General features: G+C 35.2%; 1 protein-coding gene across 4 annotated transcripts in view; it reads left to right on the forward strand.

Moving 5' to 3' along the window:
• The window catches only part of AKAP9 (A-kinase anchoring protein 9), a 105,447-nt gene that overhangs the window by 68,240 nt on the left and 15,026 nt on the right, over positions 1 to 22,181 (forward strand). For 3 of the 4 annotated variants that reach the window (XM_038125172.1, XM_038125188.1, XM_038125198.1), the window contains 14 exons: positions 3,259 to 3,421; positions 6,211 to 6,423; positions 7,631 to 7,669; positions 8,869 to 9,101; positions 9,738 to 9,857; positions 12,923 to 13,099; positions 13,209 to 13,313; positions 13,724 to 13,876; positions 14,144 to 14,323; positions 17,264 to 18,352; positions 19,355 to 19,495; positions 19,877 to 20,362; positions 20,771 to 20,837; positions 21,554 to 21,672. In XM_038125172.1, the coding sequence (XP_037981100.1) occupies positions 3,259 to 3,421; positions 6,211 to 6,423; positions 7,631 to 7,669; positions 8,869 to 9,101; positions 9,738 to 9,857; positions 12,923 to 13,099; positions 13,209 to 13,313; positions 13,724 to 13,876; positions 14,144 to 14,323; positions 17,264 to 18,352; positions 19,355 to 19,495; positions 19,877 to 20,362; positions 20,771 to 20,837; positions 21,554 to 21,672 (3,285 nt within the window). The remainder of the gene's footprint in view (positions 1 to 3,258; positions 3,422 to 6,210; positions 6,424 to 7,630; positions 7,670 to 8,868; positions 9,102 to 9,737; positions 9,858 to 12,922; positions 13,100 to 13,208; positions 13,314 to 13,723; positions 13,877 to 14,143; positions 14,324 to 17,263; positions 18,353 to 19,354; positions 19,496 to 19,876; positions 20,363 to 20,770; positions 20,838 to 21,553; positions 21,673 to 22,181) is intronic. The other variant, XM_038125179.1, reaches the window with a different exon arrangement.

Raw genomic sequence — 22,181 nt, forward strand, 5'->3', positions numbered from 1 at the left:
TTAGGTTAATAAAAAATCCTTCTCTTTACACATTTTCTCACAGCAAAAATATTAACAGCTCTCTGGCTTTTCTGTAGAGGGACTTCACAGGCATTCAAGCTTGTCTGCTTTACAATGTCTGCTTATTGGATTATATGCAGTTCTTGTATATACTACAGATATGAAAGTGACTTAAAAATTATTGTTAAATATTCAGAAACTGAATCCTTTTTTTTTTTTTTCTAGTCTGCAATATTTTGCAAATATTTTTTCTAGTCTGCAATAATCCAAAACTGGTTACGGGCAGAAAAGATTTTAACCTTTCATCTAACTAGTTGTGTTTTGAATACAGACATGTACCCATTTCTTCAAATAAACTTTAAAGAGTCAGAGAAAACCTGGCAAAATCTTCAAAGTACCTGTATGAGACCTGTCTGGACACACACTTTCAGACCTGAAGTGCAGTTTGAAACTTGAGGCAAGGCATATAGTGGGTGTATTAATTCAAATTCCACCTGCTGGTGTTATGTATAGGTAAATAAACTGGGCCACTCCCCTGAACTTTTTCAGTGGGGAGATACTAGCAGGAAGACTTTAAACTAGCAGAGCTTGAGAAGGTTCTTCCTGTTGAACTAACTCCAGCAACAAGGATGAATGCAAATAATGACATACCCGTATTTTTCTTTCATTTGCTGTAGTGGAGTTGGAAAATTTTAGTTTCAGTTTTGTTAGCTTGCTTGTCTGCCGCAGCGTTCCGGTGCAGGTAGAAGAAAATTCTGCTTCCTTGCCTTGGAAATTACTTGCTGGTTTGCTATTGGAAGATTTCTGTTGCTTTCTGATGTGAAACATCTCTAAGAAGGATTTTTTAGGAGTGGCCATATGAAAGTTTTCCTGTACCTATTTGTTTGGGATTAATCCACCCCTGAATTACTGAGCTTGAAGAGTGATCTGAGGCTTCCTGCTGATTCTGAGTAGGTTTGTCACCGACTGTGCTGATATGTGTCTTCAGACTGTTAAACGCACGTGCTCTGTTACAAATTCCTGTCAGAAATTTCTAAAGCCAGCCTAGCTAGTGCAAAATACCCACGGGGTGGTTGAGAAGACAGCAAGAGCAATATTTTTTGGAATGGATTCTTATCGCACCTACTGGGCATCTAATCTGTTTAGTGGTTTGTGGACTGAAGGCCAAGAAGAAGATACATATGAGGTTGAATCTCGTGTGCCTTTGCCATATCCTTTTCCTTTCACCGAACACTTGGATGAGAATAATTCTGTAGTTGTAAATACTTCAATTTTTCACTTCAGCCACAAAAAAAATGGGCACATTTTGAAAGTTGTCTCTAAAATCTCATTGCCTACACCTCCCTATTCAGTAAGTATACAAGCTTTTAAAATAAATTAAGCTTAAATAGAAGAGAATGCGGTGAAAAATTATATAAACTTGTCTCTATTGTTAAAATTGTACTGCGTTAGGCCCTTTTCCTAGTCAGTTTTCAGTGGGCACTGAAGTGGGCACTTAATTATTCAATTCTCTGGTCATTTCTAACCCAAGAAATTTATCAGACACACAGAAATATGTTAAATTCCAGATATTTATTTGAGATCTCGTTTTAAAGCACTTCGGTGTTACTTATTACATTTCATTTTTCTCACTGAGGGTAATTCAAAGTGGGGGAGATACTGCAGTCAAAGCTGTTCCCTTTAACTTTGGTGCACTGACTAGTAACAGTAACTAGCACAAGCTGGCAGCTTGCTTTCAGTGATCCCGTGGAGAAATTGTTGATCTTAAACAATCATGTTTGTGTTTGTACTTCTTTTTGGTTTTGCCCTGTGATATTTTTAACAATACTTTGTGTTGTTATTACTGAAAAAAGCTGGAGAATAATTTTTGTTGTGAGTTTTACCGAAAAATTTAATGCATTTCAGGAAGCCACTTTTACAGTTGTCCATGTACAGTAAATCTATCATATGTTTCCCTTTTATGCAAGGTGGGTCTTTCATTAAGCACTTGAAAATATAAGGGTAAAGGAAGGGTGTGCTGTGATTTTTAAAATTATCTCAAACTAGTGCAGATAGTTGCAGTATTTAGATCTTTCTTTAACTCTTGTCAGAAGAAATAATTAACATGAACGTGTTAATGATGCCCATCTGAAAAGGAATGCTGTAGAAAAGAAACTGAGTATTTAAATTAAATGTATTACAAAAGAGAATGTATTGATTATTCAGATTTTCTTTTCAAAGTGTAAGTGGATAATTTTGTGTGCACTGTTCTACTTAATGTTCCTTAACCCATTTTTCTGAGCTTTTTAAAGCAAACTCCTCATATTCATGAGCTTAGTGGGACTTAGTAAGAAATCTTTCATATTTTAAGAAATCAAGAGAGAATAATTTATAGAAACTGTAGATGTTACTATCTTTCAAATATCTGCCAATAACCCGAATATTAAAAAGTATAAAAAAAAAAAAAACAAAAAAACCAAAGGAACAGAAAATACATTTTGTGTAATCAAAACTTCTAACAATGTTTAATCTTTATGCATTATTTTCCTTCTGTAATTCTAATTTTAATTAGTTTTGAAATTATCATTTTGGAAACATCTAAACTATAAATATGCAATTTCACGTGACATGGTTTTCCAGTACTTCAGGAAGGATAGTGGCACAGTGAAACTGTGCTGCATCTGTGTCAGTACATGTTAAACATTAACCCACCCGACAAGTGGAGAAGAATAAAAAAAATCATTAGTAATTCTACCAGGTTGACACTGTTGGAAGAAGCATTGCTTTACTCCCTTGGTTGAATTGTGCAATAATCTGAAAATTCACATTTTCCTGGTGTTCTCCTCAATCGTCATGTTAAAGAGAAAAAGAGGAGAAGCACAATTTCAGTTGATTTATAATAAGGATTCTGCCAGTTTTATACAATGTTTTTGGCCATTCTAAGTGTATGGTGAGTGGTAGCTTACTCGTTTTTAGTGCAAAACTCATGTAAACAAAGGTGCATCTAGTGTAAACTCATGAATCAGGAATTACCGGAACAAAGACACGGATTTAGCCAGGTGGCTCATGGAGTTCACTGTACTGACAAAGCCTGTTTGCTTAGACTTTTATAAGTCAGTCTTCATCTTGTACTCTGCAAATAAGTGTTCAATTAAGATTTTATCAAATGTTTAGTAAAGTTTTGTGAGGCTTCCCATCACACTGTGAAGCAACTGTGAATTAAATAGGAATGATAGAATAGGTGTTCATCTAATTTCTGTAATTTTTTTCCTGTGATAGCTTGAACATGCTAAAATTACTCAGACAGAACTCATGCGAGAGTCCTTCAAGAAGCAACAAGAGGCCACAGAATTTATCAGGTATCAGGAAGAGCTACAAGAACGTCTCAATGAGGAAACCAAAGCCAGAGAGCAGTTGGCTTTGGAGCTTAGTAAAGCTGAGGGTGAGTAGCTTTTTTTATGAGTTGTTGGACTTTGCACCTACTTACTTATTAATTGGGTAAAGAAATTGCAAATTTGATCAATTTCTTTGTAAATTTTAGAATGTTTTCAGCCATCTGGATAGTTATGGTCATGATGACCTCTGGAGGTCCCTACCAACATCAACCACACTGTGATTTTGTTTTCCAATTTTGACTCACTTACTGTCTGAAAATATACATGGCAATATTAAAAATAATGGGTTGTGTATGTGTTTGGATCCTCAAAATTAATTTATTTCATCATAACATGTTTGTTTGTGCAGACAAGCTTAAAGGTTAACAGCTTAAAATCATAAATAGTTGTGGCTGGAAGGCACCTCTGGAGATCAACTTTTCCACCCCTTGCTCAAAGCAAGATGAGGTAGAGCAGGTTGCCTAGGACCCTGTTCAGTCAGGTTTTGAATATCCACAGCCTCTCTGAGTGGCTATTCCAGTGTCCAACTAGCATCAGTGAGGGGAAAGGAAAAAATGCCAAACTTATTTTCATATGTTGAAGTGCAGTTTCCCATATTTCAGTTTGTTCCTGCTGCCTCTTGACCTTGACACAGAATCTTTATGATAATATAGTGGTGATATGTTTCAGTTTGCACTGTTTGAAGTGATCTTTTAAAAACTGTATTTGCAACTGCATTAAGGAAGCAATTAAAAATTAAAGCATCTTACAGCAGGGGAAATCTAATAATCTATTCTGATATCAGGAAAATATGTTCAAATCTGACACACACTTAATTTGTTCTCTTGTTTTGATAGCTCAGTGTTTTGTAGCCACCCAACATTTCTGTCATTAGATCTGATTAGCATCTGGAAAATATGCAAAAAACAGCTGCTCTATAGATAGGATTTCTGTAGTAGTAAGGAGAAAGATAATTTTGATTGTTTTGAAGCTCAGCAGACTTCTCTGTTTCAAAGTGGGAGCATAGAGTGAAGTTTGATAGTCAGATGTTACTCCTGGAGATGTTACTCCTGGCTACCCTGCCAGGCTTCCTCTTCTTTTTACACAGACAGATAATCCATCATGATTTCACATGCTATTAATAGCTGGGACACACATAAGCTGAAAAGCAGTGCAGGTTTCTAAGCCATGTGTCTGAAACGTGGTGTGAGGGACAGTTGATGGCCTGTCAGTTCATACAGCATAAATGTTGTGTGTCAGCAACAGCCGTACTGGCTGCAGCAATTCAGTAGCTTTAGCAAAACCAGAAAGAATGAAAATTTATTTCAGAGGGGATAGATTAAAATCTGAAATAGGCATTACTACTTTCTTTTCTTTCAAGATTAAATTAAGAGTAAAAAAAGATTGCTTCGAACACATCTTAACATGCAAAAATATGAAGAACTCTTCCACAAGACATAAATGACCTAAGAATTTGTATTCTGACACAGATGGAGTTACAGAATGTTTAATACTGAAGAATTTCAGAATGTAGGCAGCTATATGCTGCTGCTTTCTTTGGAGGATAATATTTTGTCTTGATAGAAATTTTATTCACAAATCTTCAGTAAAATAAAGTAAAAATGCCTAATATATTAGGACAGAATGGTTTTGTTGATTTGGTTCATGAACAGTTCTAGAATATAAGAGAAAATTAGATGTTAGTGTTAGCCTTTGATAAATATATTCCACAATTGTAAGTTAAGTGCATTTGAAATTAATGCACTTTTAAATGACTGGCACCTTTTTTTGTTGGTGTTGATATAACAAAACAAAGATGTCATAGAACTCTTTTTTATTTGATTTGTGCCCATTTAACTGAGTTCTGAGCACACTCTGACAAACTACATTCTTTTATCGAGTTTCTTAGGTAGGTATGCTGAACAATGTCTTAGTTCATTATACATGTGATGGTAGTCTGTCTTCTCTGGAGATTAAATATGTCATTTGTGATCATTTCTTTCTTATCACAAAAACTACTGCAGCTGAGACATTTTCAAACCTCTTGTGTTTCAGTGGTGTCAGATATGACTTATCTGATGTGATGGAAAAGCTAATGCAGATTTGTTCACTGAACTCTGACAATTTTCATTACATCTCACAAAAACCAAAAAAAACTGGCAGAAGTAAATATCAAAACATGTGATTTTAGCAGACTTCATAACTTTTTTGTGGGAGTGTGCATTCCTTTTAACCTGGGAATGCCCTCTCAACTTCAAATCTGTTAAGTATTCATTGTGAACTGTATCTGATATGGTGGGAATAACCACTGGAGTTTGTATTGTCTCAAAGTTTGTAAATGTTATAAATGATGTTATTCGTTCAGTATTTTCTATTTCAATATCCAGTCCTATATGTCCAGTCCTATGTGTTCTCTGTGAATTCAAATATGGGAAGAAAAGATGGGTCTGCATGGTAAACAAATATAAACGCCTTTAGTTTTTTCTGCATTTTCAAGACAGGGTAAAATCCATTTTAATACTGACTCAAGACAGGATTTATAGTGATTTATACAGAATTTATTTAAATTTCTTATTTCTCCTGTGTTTATTAAGAACATGTTTTTCCTTGGCTTTGGAGTTCCTATTTGCTCCACAGGTTTTGTGTTGAGTAAGAATTAAGAGCTATATTTGGTGTTCTGGTATCTTTCCTGTAAATTGTTCATAATGAAATGATAGCAAGGGCAGGAGTAGAAATTGTCAGGTGTTGAGCTTCGAACAGACATGTGCATGCATGTCAGAATAGAGTAGTGACTTCAACAAGAAAAAAATTGGTTTTGATTGTCTGTTAAATCTGCCTCCAAACTGATGTTTTACAGGCCTCATTGATGGTTATGCAGATGAGAAAGCATTTCTGGAAAAACAACTCCAGGAAAAAATAGATGTAATTGACCATCTAGAGCAAGAGCTGCTGTGTACAGGTAACAAATTGCAGGAGTTAGAGGCTGAACAGCAGCAGGTCCAGGAAGAAAAGGAATTACTCTCCAGACAGAAGGACGCCATGAGAGCAGAGGCGGGGCCAGTAGAGCAGCGTATGTATTCATCACAATCTTTCTGTGACATTTGCTTATACTTGTAAAAAAACAATAAGTAGTCTTGGCAAAGGCTTCTCCCCATTGCCTTTGTGATCCATAATAAAAATGTGGTAGGGCCAGTTGTGATATTCTCACACCTGTTGCCTAATGTTAGCATGGTAACTTTTCTTGATTTTTAAACACAAAATGACTGAATTTTTAGAAGTGTTGAGAAATTACAGTTGTTCTTTCAGCCAGAAAAAGCTTTACCTCCAAAAATCTGCTTTCATTTAGATTACCAGTGGAGATGGAATAGCAACAATGGATAAAAATACTGTCTAAACACTTTCCAAACAGACTTAAAGACAGACTAGGAAGGATACCTACCAGAACATGATTGCACTACATGCGATAGCTGTATTTATTTTAGTCACAGAAGATAAATTTTTCTAATAAATTCCTCTTTCAGGGAAGAATAGCACAACAGTTGCATTATAAGGAAAGCCTTTTATCTACCAGTCATGAAAACTTTCAGCCCTGATGGTGAAAATTTCAGATATATATCATGTCAGTATAATCTAACTAACTGCTTACTCAAAAAAGCATTTACCCTCATGAAGTAAAAGTGTCTTTTAATTCTTCCTTAAACTAATAACTGAAATTAATATTTCATGTTTGAGAGGGGAAGAAAATGAGAGCTCTAGTGTTCTAAGAAGTACTGATCTTTTAAGGATTGCAGTGCTTACATTGTAAATAGCAGGATTAAGTAATCATTTTACCTATATTTTTGGAAGTCTATTCCAATATATAATAGTGCCATTTTTATAGATTGCACATCTTGTGTATTTGCAATTTCCTGCAATTTTCTGTAACAACAAAATTTTAAGAACAAGCTGCTGCTTCCTACTCTGTAATAAGGAAGATCCTTGTCTATGATTCCATTTTAGTTATTTTTGTATGGTTTAGGCTTCTAAATATAATAAAGTTATTTTCATGTTTAAGAGCTGGAAGGACAAACAATTCTATAAATATGTGTAGGTACTTATATCATGCATACCAGAATAACTTGTCACATTCCCTAAGTTATCTCAACAACTTTGTCATTAAATGCCACATCTATCTTTGGCTTCATTTTCTCTTACATTGTTGCACCACAAGAAAACTATAGCTGGCATGTGAATTACTTTGCTTCTTTTTTTTGTTTTCTCTCTCTCTATTCTCCTAGGCCTAGTAGATGCTGCAATCGATGCAGCTTCCCAAGCAGGTGTGTTTGTATGTTGCATGGCCAATCTGTAACTGGGTGGAAGACTTACACGTACTGACATTGTTAATCAGGATTATTGGGCTTTTGGCTTACTGATGTTACTTGTAATTCTTACTGGCCTGCAGCTTTGATGTTGTATTTCATACTCAGTTCTACATTTTGCTAACAACATTTCTTATAATTTCTAAACATAATAAGCAAATTCATCAATAACCATCATCTTATTCACCTATGAATTACAGTTACTTAGATGGTATTTGAGAGATATTTTTGTAGTCTTTTATTTCTTTTCATTTCCAAATACAGCTGAGTCATTCACTGTGATAATTAAACATCTTATTATATTGATATATAATGGTTACCTAGAAATGAGAATTGGTTAAATACGATGTAAGATGATGGTGCCTGAAGGATCTTTCTTCTGTAGTGAAAGTAAATTTTATTGTTTCTGTCTTAATATCAATCCTGTTTTTAAGATTCTCCAAAAGTAAGTGCACTTTGCCATTTGGGTTTTACCTCAAGGGGTTCATGTGGTTATTTAATAGGCACTTCAGTGGGCTGTGGCTTAAGAGTCTTAGAGTGGTTTGGGGCTTTCCTGTGTATGTGCTCGCTGGCTTTTTCATGATGACTCAAAATTGGGCATTCATGCAGTCACTGATTTTGCAAGCTCCAGTTGCAGGTCAGTAATTTTCCTCTCTGTCTGCCCAGCAACCTCGCTAAGTCTTTCAGTGTTTCCCTCAAATTATTTATATGTATCACATTAAATAATGAAATCTGGGAGTGGATTGATTCTGCTGGCAGTGGGGATGAGAAGAGGGTTGGGTTTTCTGTACATCACTGTTAACTCCTGTGCTGACTCTAGCTGTGGTTTGACGCCATACATTTTCTTTTCTTTCTAATTGTACAAAGGCCTTTTAATTGATATGAAACTTAAACAGAGGAGTGCTCTGGTACAACTTCAGTAACAGTCCTTTGAAGACTACATAAAGGATAGTAATTTTAATACGAATGTGCTTCAGTCAGTATCATGATTATTTCTCAGAAGAAAATATATTTTCAAAAAAAAGAAAAATAGTAAAAACCCAAGCCAGTTCACATCCTTCTGCAGATTACAGCATGGATACCTTGGGGAGTGGTTTTGCTTCATAACATTGCTTACTATTTGTATCTAAAAATAGTGATGCCTTTATTATACTCAGAATTACTGGAGGAAACAGAAAAGCTAATGAAGGAAAAAATTGAAGTACAACGTCAAGCTGAAAAAGAGTATGATGACCTTCAGAAGCAAGTTAAAGTCTTGGAAATAGACTTGGAAGAACAAGTCAGTCGTTTCATAGAGCTAGAACGAGAGAAAAATGCAGAACTAATGGACTTAAGGCAGCAAAACCAGGCCTTGGAGAAGCAGCTGGAGAAAACAAGAAAATTTCTAGATGTAAGTATGGTAAAAGGCAGATATCATGAAGATGTGGGATTGGGTAGCACTGCTACTGAAGTTTGGTTCGGGGAGAAATGCTAATTTTTTTCAGATTTTGAGCAAACGTAGATGATAGCAAGCATCGGCCATGTTGTAGTTTCCAGCCCAAGAATTTAATAATATTTGAAAAGTTGAAAATTAATTGGAAGTGCTTGCTTAGGACAGCTCTGTATTTCAAGCAATTTATAGTTCTTTTTTTTTGATGGCTTTTCATAATATTAACCCAGAGTTAATTTCTGGTTTTAACTTCTATTTATTATGTATTTATTTATTAAAGACAAACCATAGGGAAGAAATCATAAAATATTTGCTTGCTGTCATTTGTGTGGTATACCTGAACAGAAGAAACAAACCTGCCATTTTTGTGAAATATTACCTGACGTGTCTGTGCTGTGCTAATTTTTTGATTAAAAATATGAAATTTATTGCCCCAAATGATTGAGATGTTAATGGTATCTGCAATAGGTTCTGCTACCTTATAAATACTGATATTACTGTTACTAGCCGCACATTAATGCAAGTTAGAAGTGATGACATTTAACTTGGATAGTTTTTTAATCAAATGGTGTATCCACATAATTTCTTAACTTTCAGGAGCAAGCAATTGACCGAGAGCATGAGAGAGATGTATTCCAGCAAGAGATACAGAAGCTGGAACAACAGCTTAAGATTCCACAAAGGAGTCAACCTGTCAATGAACATCAAACCAGAGAGGTAACACATTTTGTTACTTGTACTCAGTGAATATAAATGACAAGTTGATAGCTTTTAAGATATTATAATGAAGCTATTTTGTGGTCTACCTACTCTGCATCCATTTGCAAGCCAGGAAAGTAAATGCCCTGAGATTGAAGGTGTTGCAGCAAAGTGGTGGAATGGTGGTTTTGCATTGGTTTTTTTTGGCTGTTTGGTTTTAGTAGCAGACGTATAGAAACTTCTTGACTTTCAATAAGGCTCTCTCCTGTAACTTAACTTAGAAAATCCACTGTTCTCAAGAGTTTGTGGAAACATTCAAGACTGTTTTAGCAATTTTACATGTTCTTATGGGTTTTTTTGACATCCTGTTTTTATAGCACAGGTACACCACTGAGGGAATCGAGTTACTGAGGTTTAACACCTGAGATGTTGTAGCGCTCTCTGTGTACGCCTGAACCTCCCCAGTGAAAGTCTTTTGGCACTGAAACAAATGTAGTGGCTGTAGAACAGCAGCTCAAGGGAATCACAGAAAACTCTTAGACTCAGCAAAATCAAGAAGTGGCAGCAGTGTAAATGCTATCTATTATAATGATTTTGCAGATTTTGTTTGATGAACTATTAGTCAATTAAATTACATTTTATTTTTTGTGGGTTTTCTTGTGTGCTGCTTTTTGATCAAAGCTGGTACTTCTGCATGATTTTCTTGCCTGATTTTCAGCATTAAAATGCCCTCTCTTGCATTAGACTGTCATTTTCAAATCAAAGGTATTACTGGAGCAGTTCAGTTGCTGTCATTCAATTCTTAAATATTAGCAATATTTAGTATTCTGTATTATATGAAGTAGTGGAAGGTGTCCCTGCCTGTGGCAGGTGTGTTGGAACTAGGTGACCTTTAAGGTCCCTTCCAACCAAAACCATTTTATTATTCTAGGCTGTAGTTTAGGACCACAGACAGTAATAGGACAAACATTTCTATATGTGAGATGAGCGTGTCAAAGTACTTACCTGTTTGGAATTTGCAGGTTTAGAACTGTGTTTCATTGGGTTTCTAAATATATTTTAGTGGAAAGATTTGTGTGAAATATGACAGTGTTCAGTCAGTACTATGGGATGTGGTTGTCATCAACCTCTGTGAGCAATGAATCATCTGGAATTAGCTGGGTACAAGTTAAACAAAACATACAGAGCAATTCTGCATCTATTTCCTTCAGTTGCCAGGAGTGTGCACATTCCTCTCCTGCTGACATTTTACACAGATGGAGTTGGCTTAAGCACAATTAATTTTCCTGATATCCAGGATGTTCATTTTCAGTTCATTTTGTTACATGTCTGTTTATTTTTTTTTTTTTGGCATGGATAGCATATGAATTCCTGGTTAAAATTCTCACATTAAAAAATTCTCCCAAGAAAAGTTCAAATTTGATAGCATAATAAAAATTGTCCTGTTTGTTCAGAATCTATATATAGAAATCATCCTGATTTATATGTACATGTACACATATGTGTACACTCTTAAGGTGGCAGATGTGCTACAGTGGAAATTGAAAGCAAGCTGTAAAGACATGCTTTAACTGTGATTAAAATTTTGAGATTTGTACTTGATTTTTTAAATTAGAATTTTTTAGTAGGTAGAAGGACAGTAAGATAGGAGACAGTAAGATGGTCTGCAAGCACCACAGATGTAGGAGCTGGTTTAGATATAGGTGATGTTAAATGTGATATGCTAGAAATTATAGATCAGATTTTCAATAATTATTAGATTTGCATTTATCTTCTCAAATGCAGTACATATTCTTACTATATAGTGTATTTTGATGTCACAGTGCTCCTTGAAATATTCTGTAAATATACATATTTTCATTATTTATTATGCTTTTGAGTGAGCTGTTTTATTTTTCGTAGTTGCATATTTTTTTAAATCCTCTTCTGCTTTGAGGGAATGCCATGACCATTTTTGGTTGATAACTAAATTTGTTTCTTACTGTTGTTTCAGCTTTGTCAACTTATTCCAGGGAGGGTTGTCATAGAGTCTGCTCTAGACTTGATTTTTATTTTTCCATTTCTCTCTCAGGACTTTTCTGAGGTCACTTCAGACTGTGATGTTACTCATGGATGGATAACGTCAATAATACCATCCTGTCAGCTTTATGTTCTGGTCCTCTTCTCTCCTATCTCTTGAAATGCTTTGAGTCTTCTACCTTTTGGCTACATCGTAACTTCCTAATTGTAAATACTGAAATCAGTTTCTTGAGTGGGACAAAGATTACTTTCCCTGTCTCTTGCTCAGTTACTCAGGTCTTATCTCTGTACCTCGTACTGTGGATTTGTTATGCGTCTTTCTTATCTGTAATTTCAATTAATAATTTCTGAAATACAGCTAGAAGTGGACAGATATTACTATCTCTGCTACTTCAGTTAATCTTTTAATATGTTGCTTCTGAGATACATACATCTGACCTACTGAGATTCAGAATGTTCAATCCCCCATACAAAGTGAATTTATTACATCCATGACATCTGTTTGGTCCCATTTAAGGAATGCATCAAGAAAACAAAGCTTCCTGTCTTTTGTGATTTCAGAATAGCTATTCTCTTCAATGTTAGAGATCCAGTGAGTTTTAGGATATTCCTGTATGTCACTAATCAGTTCCTTCTTTGGAATAATTTTGTCACAGATTTTTAGAACTATGATTTTCCTCTGAGGCAAATAGCTTCTTGACCATAGAGTCAAGACATTCCATCCATAGGTGTTAATGGCATCATTTTAGGGGGCTGCATAGGGATGTTGTGCTGCTTGCTTTTAACTGACTACAGAGTCTGAAGGCTTCAGAAGAACAAGATCAGATCTAGAGAGTAGGCGATGGGGCACAGAACATACCACTTCTTAAATAATGCTGTTTGTATTTGTTGGATGTAGTACCACAGTATTCTGACTGTATGTTCTGTTTCACCTAAGGAGTAGGAGTTTTGTTATGGGAGAAAAAGAGGAATATTTTCTTCCTGTCAGAAATGCATGGTGTTGCTATTGCTAGCCAACCCTTCCAGTGCAGTACAATATAATAATCTTGCCATCTTGTCATCAGGTTGAACAGTTAACAAATCATCTCAAAGAAAAAACAGACAAATGCAGTGAGCTTTTGCTCTCTAAGGAGCAGCTTCAGAGAGATGTACAAGAACGAAATGAAGAAATTGAGAAGCTAGAATGCAGGATAAGAGAACTGGAACAAGCCTTAATCATCAGTGCAGACCACTTGCAAAAGGTATTGCTTGGTTGAAATTTAACAAGGATTTGCTGCTTTCTTATTGTATTGAGACCAAAATAGTGTATTATTTTAATCTGATAACTATTAGTATTATTTCTATTTATAGGTGGAGGAGAGGAAACAGTTTGGCACCATCATAGTAAAGGGAGAGTTACCTCTTGAAGTACAACTGCAAGCTGAACGAGAAGCTGTGGACAGAAAGGAAAAGGAGGTAAAATGCCTGTGAAAATTTCCATCTTTCCACTTTGATCTTGGTTTGTCAGTTTTTGCTTTTTGTTGAGCTTAGTGAACTATACAGATGAAATTTTTCACAGTTAGAGAGACAGCAGTCCAAATCCATTTGAAATTCTCTCATGATCCATGATAGTTGTTGTTCTATTTATGTTGTTATATTTATGACTTGCATGAGTGTTTCTGAAATAAAAATTCGGCCCAATTAAGGAAAACTGTTTTTTTTTAGTAGTGTTTAAAATTTGAGTCAGTTTAAGGACTCAGAACATCACCATGTACCCATTGTTTCCTTTGTGCATAGCCAACCAGATTACTGTAGAGAAATGTTTAGCATTTAACTTTTGGTATGGTTACCTACTCCTTTTCCTGCTCCTTTTGTTGGGAACTTAGGTCACGAACCTTGAGGAACAATTGGAGCAGTTTCGAGAGGAGCTAGAAAATAAAAATGAAGAAGTCCAGCAATTGCACATGCAGCTAGAAATTCAGCGAAAGGAGTCCACTACACACTTGCAGGAACTTGAACAAGAGAACAAATTATTTAAGGTAACTGTGCGACAGAGAAGCCTAAAGATTTAGTCTCTCTCCTTCCTCCACAGAATTAAGTTCTTTGAAAATGCCAAGACATCAAATTCTTTCTTTTTCTCAAGCATTCCGCCATTCAACTTGCCAAAATACTAAAAGGTTCATATGATTACTTGTCATTCAGTGAAATTTATGTATTTTAATTCCTACACTTGAAATACTCATAGAAGAATATGCAAAAAATGCTATATACAACTGTAACACGTTTTTTGGGGGGTTTTGGGGTAGGATGAAATGGAAATACTAGGACTAGCTATCCAGAAATCTGAAGATGCTGCCATAAAGGACCATCACTTAGTGGCTGGGAGGCTTGCTCACATCATGCAAGAAAAGGATCAGGAAATATATCATCTTCATGAGCAAATAGCAAAACTGCAACAGCAGCTTGAAGTCACAACCGACAACAAGGTACATACTTCAGAAATCCATTTCAGAGTCCTACCTTGTGCTGCTAGTTTAAAGGGGAAAAACTCTGTCCCCCACCAGTTGCATTATCTTCTATTGCCGCCTTAATTTAAAAATGCAAACACTTCTATTTCAAGCAATTTTTTAAATCTAACCTCTTTTTCCTTTTTAGTCTCATTTATGACAGCTGCTTTTTGCTTGCTTTTCTTTTTAATTATTCTGTTTTATTTCTGCTTGAGTTCTTGTCTTAAATTCTTCTTCATTCCTTGTTCCAATACTTCTCAATATTTTATAGTGTTCAGGTGGCTGAATTCAGTCTCCACGTTCATTTTAGCATCTTCCCTCACATGACGTACGTTCAGTGTTGCTCTCCAGCGACATCTGCTGGATCATGTTTTAATGATTTTAATGCATTTTTAGCAGTTGAACTTCTGAGCTCCAGGAGCTTGTGTGAATGCTTTTTTCTCATAGTGGTGTTGACAACATCTTTTATCCAATTTCAAGTATGGAGGGGCAGACAGAATCCTGTGTTTTATTAGTAGAGAGAGAGAGAGAGAGAGAGAGAAAGCAAGCAGATTTATCTTTTATTTACTGAGGTTTAACACTTGTAGCTTTCTGTTATTTTTCAGTCATGTAGGTTTTTTGATTATCAGCTTCATCTTCTTTTGGCTTACTTTCATTTTATGCAGATAAAACACACTAATTTTTTCAGTGGCTGAATTTTGCATTCTGACTATTTTAAATGTTTTTTATTAGTCATAAGCTTTCACTCAAAAGCAAGAAAAGGATTTCAGTTGTCCCTTGGTAGCTGACTGAACATTTAGGATAGCATTCTACTACAACATACTGAATGCACTAAAACAGGGCTCTGACTGAGCTGGATAATTTCACTGAGTCTTTAGTTCAAAATTCTATTATAGTGAAACTCAATGAATAATGATGAAACTTTGAATTTGATTTAGGAAACTGGATTTAGGAAATATCATACTTCAAGAATCCAGAACAGTTCTGCTCTGTACAATGACCCCAGTAATAGAGTTACAGTTCTTGCCTTGAGAAAAATACCTAGGATTCAGTTATAATTCATTTTGATGAATTGGCTCTTCTCCTGTTACATGATGCTTAATTTTCTTAATTTCATCCTCTGACTTGGTTTTATTTTCCAGTACATTAAATAATTACTCTGCTTAGTTATGAAAGCATTATTAAATATTAATAGATTATTCCTAGTTTAATCCCTTTTCTAAGTCCCTTAGATATCTTCATCCCACTAAGTGCTTTTCTTTTAATTACTGTATCTGCATTCTATGGGCCTTTATTCCATTATGTTATCAAGAAGAGAAACTCTTATGCTGACTTGATAGGAATCACCAGCATCACTGTGCCTGTGGCAGTGGGGTTGAAACTATGTGATCTTTAAGGTCCCTTCCAACCCAGGCCATTTAATGATTTTATGACTCATTCAGATTTTATTTAGTGTTTCTGAGATTCCTCTAGTCTATGGATTTTTAAAATTAAGTTCTTGGTTGGCAAACCAGCCTTTCTAATTTGTATGGTCACATTTGTTTTTGTACATATTATACTTACTACAGAGTCATCTTATTATTCTACTTAACTAACTAAGCATAGTGAAGTATTAAGTCATAAGGGAAAAAGCAGGGCTATTTGAATAATGAATTTAGTAATCTTTCATCTTTTCGGCATGTTTTTTTCATATTTTAATATGAATAGCTCTAATGAAGTTCTTACCTATTTCAGATACCATAACTGATTTTATTTTATTAAATGTTTTGTGGATTATTTTTGACATATCTTCTTCTGCATTTCCACTGTAGACGCATTGTTCACTTCAGATCTCCAAACATTCACTAAAAAAAAAAAATTCATTTTGTTTCTTAGCCTTACTACTTGCAATCTTGTCTGCCTTTATTTTTGTCTTCATAAAGATAAACTTTTTGTCATTTTTCTACACTCAAATGAAATTTGCTTCCACTGCAATTTAACAAGAAGGTTTTTTGACTAATTTTTATTCCTTTTGCTGAGAATTTTTTTATTTATTGAATTTAGAGTTCATCAACACCAGTCATTCCATTTTTTATTTCTACTCATTTATTAGAAGCCAATATAAGATGTGTTCTCTTTTCTGTGTCATAAAGTCATCACTTTCATTGATCAGTATTTGATCAGTTACATTAAATTTTATACATTTCTTGGAATTTTTGATCCCCTCACACAGCGCCTAATTTAAAGTGTCTTTAAGAGGCACTAGGAAAGTATTATTCTTACTCTCTTCATGTTTTCATGAGTCTCTGATTTTTGTTTGGATAGTCATATGCATTATAAAATAAATACTCCTGTATCTTTGTCTCTTTTTACTTTGATTTAAACTATGGCACAAAGGAATGACTGTGCTCTGGGTCTGTGTGTACTATTTGCCCTGCGTGTTTGTGTGCACATCTGCCTACATGTGTGCATGCACTCATAAACACACAAAAACCTATTTAGGATTGGGACAGAAAATGTCACTGTCAACTGATAGGTGTTTTCTATGGTCTCAGATTAAAAAGCACATTATATTGGTACTTTTCAACACAATTAGTAAAAGGTGTATTTGTATTTAAAATACATATTCATCTAAATTGAGTGTGTCTTATATAAGCAAGTATTTAAAATTCAGTGTTCCCTAGCTCTGTGAATGTTACAAATGCTTTGACTTCATCTGATGCTTTAATACCTATTTTTCAGTTCTTTAAGGTCATGGGCTACTTTCTCAGTGCTATTTGAAGATGTCTCAATTCTCATTAAAGCTTTAGAAGAGACATCACATTAAGAAATTCATTGAGAACTTCGTTTTACAAGATCTTTTAAAGGTTGATTAAACTGTTTCTGGGAAGTCCAGGACAAACATGATCTGGGTGGTTTTGTTTGGCTTTTTTTCCCCAGGTTATTGAAGAGCAAAATGAGCATATACGGGAGCTTGAAGCCCAGGTAGAATGTCTGAAAAGTGATCAAGAACGTGTGAAGAAAAAAAACGATGAGGAAGTAGAGCAGTTGAATGATGTAATTGATAAGCTTCAGCAGGAGCTGGCAATTATTGAACAAAAGATACCAACAGATGTTGCTGGCTTTCAAGAAGATGCTGACAGTCCAAAACACATACTTGAAGCAGTTCTGGCAGAAAAGGAAGCTTTGGAAAAGCAAGTAGAAAACATAAATGCAGAGGCGTCTCAAACAAAGAATGAGCTTGAGGAAACAAAGTTAAAAATGAGCCAGTTAAAGCAAGAAATAAGTATGTTAAAAAAAGAGCATGCAGGAATAACAGAGAAATATAAGTGTGCACTGGTCCAAGGTGATAAGTCAAAACCAGAAGACAAGAGCAATGGAAAAACTGAACAAATGGAAGGAGACTTATGTCAGGAGATACACTTGCCAGATCAGTCCCAGCTTAGGACTTCAGATGAGAATGCAAGAGTCATCATTAGCAAGATGGAGATACAACTGCAGCAACTTCAAGCATGCATTAAGCAAAAAGATTCAGAACTGTGCCAGTGCTACAATGAAATAAAAGAAATGAAAGAGCAAAGCAAGGCTGAAAAAGAAATGCTTAAAAAGAGGATATTAGAACTGGAAAAGACACTAATGGAGAAAGTTGCTGCTGCTCTTGTGAGTCAGGTTCAGCTAAATGCGGTTCAAGAACAGAGAAGATTCGTGCAGGAAATGCAGGAAGCTTCAAAGTGTGTGGATGAAGCAAGCAAGCAAGTCCAAACAGAGGGCTTGAGTGATAGAACTGAAAATGAGACAGAATCAAAATTATCACTCTTGACACAGAGGCTTAGTGAGATGGAAGACCAACTGGCAATGGTAAATCGTAGCTTGGAGCTAGAAAAAGAAAATGTAAGAGTTGCACAAAAGGAAGCTACAGTGAAAGAAGAGAGGTTCTTAGAGCTTCAGCAATTGCTAGAAGAGGTTAAAGAAAAACATAAAGGAGAGATTCAGAAATATATTAAGCAAGAAGAAATGCAGACATATCAGGTAAATAGACTTTTTCTTTTGTCTTGTTTTCACTTAAATCTGCTATTTTATGTAAGTATAATGAATGAAATGGTTCTTAATTAGAATACCTATAGGCATATTCTTCTCTGTGTAGCACTTTCATTTCTATATTATTCCTGCAGTTGCAAAGAAGAGAAGGATGTTATTCTAGGGGAACCCCACTATCAATTTCTGTTATGTATTAAAACACCATACCTTTTCATGATTCTAAGGAGGTTTTGAATTTTGGACATAAAATTTTTTATTCTTAATTTGACTTGACATAGAATGGAATGTAGTACACTTTTACATGGTCTGGAGGTAGAGACGTAAAAATTTAAATTATAAAAAATGTCTAAGACAGGATTCAGAATGATAAGAGAAATGATACCGATTTTCTATACAGGTAGTTTTGGGATGGAAGTTGTTTATTTATATATGTTTTGATCTTGATTCGTTTTCTTGTTTTCCCATCTAAGTTCCAAAGATATTTCTCTTCAGTGGCTTTTCCAGTATTCATTTGTCCCAATTCCCATGCACCAGTGGTTTATTGCCTCTCAATTTAGAACCATCTGTCAAAATTGACTATGTTTGATAGTCCAAAAATGGGCTTGATGTCTCTGAATGTGAGAGTTTCTGAAGTCATGGAACCCAGTGCTGGACAAGAAAAGATTCTAAGATCTTTCATCCAAATACAAATTTAATGAATGTCATAAATGTCTTATAAGTTAAATAATATTATCAAACCTCATTTCCTACTCTGTGTTGACCTTCCTCCGTGGTGTATCCAATGTGGTGTATCCAATTTATGCTTGAGTTCAGTGAACTGTAAGATAGTCTTTCCTCCCATGGTCTGTCTTATTTTTTTGAAGCTGTGTTAACCCAAATTACATACATTTGTTTTCCCCTTTGGTATTTTCACTTTGTAAGTTGGTGTGAAAGGGATCAGTGCTATTAAAACTTGAATCTTTACCATTTCCAATGTTTTGTGTTGCCTTATAGGTAGAAGCACAGCTCATAGAAAGTCAGAAAGAAAAAGTGCTCATTACTGAACTTGAACAAGTGAAAGAAGAGGCAGCTGCTGCTAAGGAAGAGCTGAACAGTTACAGAGAAAAGGCAGAAAAACTTCAGCAAGAACTAACAGTAAGAACCAGAGTGTTCCATATTGTATTTAAATCAAATAGTTGTACAGGAGTTACTGTTCAAATATGCATGCTATAGTTTGGGATTTTTTAATCTTTTACTCAGAATGCTGCCAAGAAAAGCAGCCAGTCAGTGCCTGCTGTGAGTGGAACAGAGCTGAGGCTGTAGATCAAATATTCACGCATTGCCAAAGTACTTAGTTTTACTGCTGTGCAACAGTGGATCTAGAGCTGTATTTCTTAGGAGATAATATGTGCTACCATGTGTCATACCTGCTTTAAAATAGAACTAAACTGAGCTGTAATGGTTTAGAGGGTTGCTTGGATTTTAGCTGTTCTAAATATTTGGAAGGATTGCAGTTGAGATTCTCCATATTTACAGGTAAAAGAGGCAAGTCTGATACATCTTCAGGAAGACCTGTGCAAAGTCAAAGAGAACCTGGTTCAGGCAGAGGAGAAACTTGCAAGTCACCTGAGAAAGAACAAAGAAATGATGAAAACTGAAAGCAAAAAGGATGCAGAAATATCGTGTGATTTGTCAGCCAGTGAGTCTGCTCTAACTGGAAACAGCTCCTCATCACAAACAGACAAGATTGTGGAAGTCTCACCAGTACTTGTTAAAAATGCAGAAATCCAAATTGATTTGCAAAATGGATGCTCTTCAGAAGAAATTGCAGAGATTGTAAGAGAATTTACTGAAAAAATTGACCAAATGCAGGAACTCCACGCTGCTGAAATCATGGACATGGAGACAAGGCATATCTCTGAATCTGAAGCATTAAAGAGAGAGAAGTTTGTTGCAGTACAAGTACTGACTGAAGAATGTAATGCTTTAAAGGAAGTCATAGAAACTCTGCAAGCCAAAGAAGTATGTATTTTATTTTATAATTACTGAAATACTTCAGTTGAAGCTGTTGCTCTAGCTACAGAAATTCCCATCTAAAATCTGTAAAGTGTGTACCACCACATGCTCAGTAAAAAACTTTAAAGTATTCTAATGTTTCCATGACCCTGGGAGAGATTGTGAACCTCTTTCTCAGCATTGAAGTTTGCAAGTGTGCTCAGCTATCAGGTGTTTCCTTGTGCTTCTGCCTTGAACATGCCCTGCTCTGGGAAATGTAGGTCATCCTATGGAATGCCATCTCTCTCATATTCAGTTTTATTACTTTGATTGCAGGGGAATGGGTTCACATTATTTCCTGCTCCTTAAAAGTTTCTCCCTTACTGAGAGTGGGTGAGGTGTTAAAGACTTGATTGTTTTCTTTTCTAAATACAGAGAATCCCAGTTTCTGGATTAGCACGTTCTCCACCACCACATCAAGCTAGAGATGGAGGTTCTAGTGGTAAGAAATTTGTTTGTACAGATTTCAGACAGCATTATAAATTCAATCTGCTTTTTTGATATTAAATTTACCGTTAAAGGGTTTGTGTTCTAAGAAATCAAAAGAGCTACTGCCCAGATTGAAGCAGAAGTCTGTTGCCCCAGCAAAAGGTTCTGGGCATGCTGTGATGTTAATTTAGTACAAAAGTAAAATGTCTGGAGCAGAGATGGGCTTTAGTTGAGGCATGAGATGCTAATTATTTTCCTTTCCATTGGAGTTTCTATATCCTTCTTAGCTATTACATTATCTCTTCAGCATAGCTTCATCATCCCCGATAGTATTTAAAGCTCAGCTCCCTAGCAGTGGGAGATGATGACAGGGATTGACTTCTCCAAGTGTAATAAAATTATTTGAGTGATCCTTTACATAGGCAATGCAAAGCCTATTAAGAGGGGTCATTTGGCACAAGTGTTTATGCAAGTAGTTGTTTGTCTTGTAAAACTAAATAAGGATTTTTAAGTTTGGTTGTGTTTTTATTTTTTACTTTTTGTTTTGCTGTTACTTCTCTGAAACTGAAAAAGAAAAACTATAAAACAGGTAGTCTCCAGGCTTAGAATGAACCCTTAGTGACATGCAACTACCTGTTAAAACAACAGATAAAAAGTACTTTTTTGATGCCTGTTCTTCAAAGCTTCACAGTAATCCAGCTTTCATGTTTTTCTCTCCTTTTATTTTAGACTCCAGTTCAGACTGGAGTCAAGGAATGTATCTTGCTCAGACCCAGGGATCTGACTCAATATCTGAAGGAATAGATGAAGGTGAAACTTCAACAGATTTACTTCCAAAAAAAATTAAGGTAAAATAGATTCGATCTTTTTTTTTTAAGGAACAAGAGTGATACTACTGAGAGTTGAGATTAGCTTTTGCTTGATCATAGATAACAGAGCCATTTATACAAGTTTTAGTGTTGACTATTTTAATACATTTTCTCACAGTGATGTGCATTTTTGCATTTTAAATTAGGCTAAATATTAGGTTTTTTCTGTAGGCTTGTTCTCAGTTATGATTATGAGAAATAAAAATAGTTATAATTTATTGCAATTTCATTGTATTAACTATAATTTCATTATCATATATTACACAATTTTATGGATTCTATCTTTATAACTATGTTATGAAAGCAAATGTGTTTATTATTAACAGTAAGGGTATCATGCTTTAATTATATTTTTTAAAAAGTATTTTGTGACAAAGCACTAGCTTCATAGTAATTTCAAAAAGTGAATGGCACAGCTCACCTGGAAGCCTTCCTAGGACTGTTTTGAAAATGTTTCCATTAGTAGCTATTTTAAAAATAAAAAAATT

The sequence above is a fragment of the Motacilla alba genome, chromosome 2 (assembly GCF_015832195.1).
Source record: "Motacilla alba alba isolate MOTALB_02 chromosome 2, Motacilla_alba_V1.0_pri, whole genome shotgun sequence".
Classification (NCBI taxonomy): domain Eukaryota; kingdom Metazoa; phylum Chordata; class Aves; order Passeriformes; family Motacillidae; genus Motacilla; species Motacilla alba.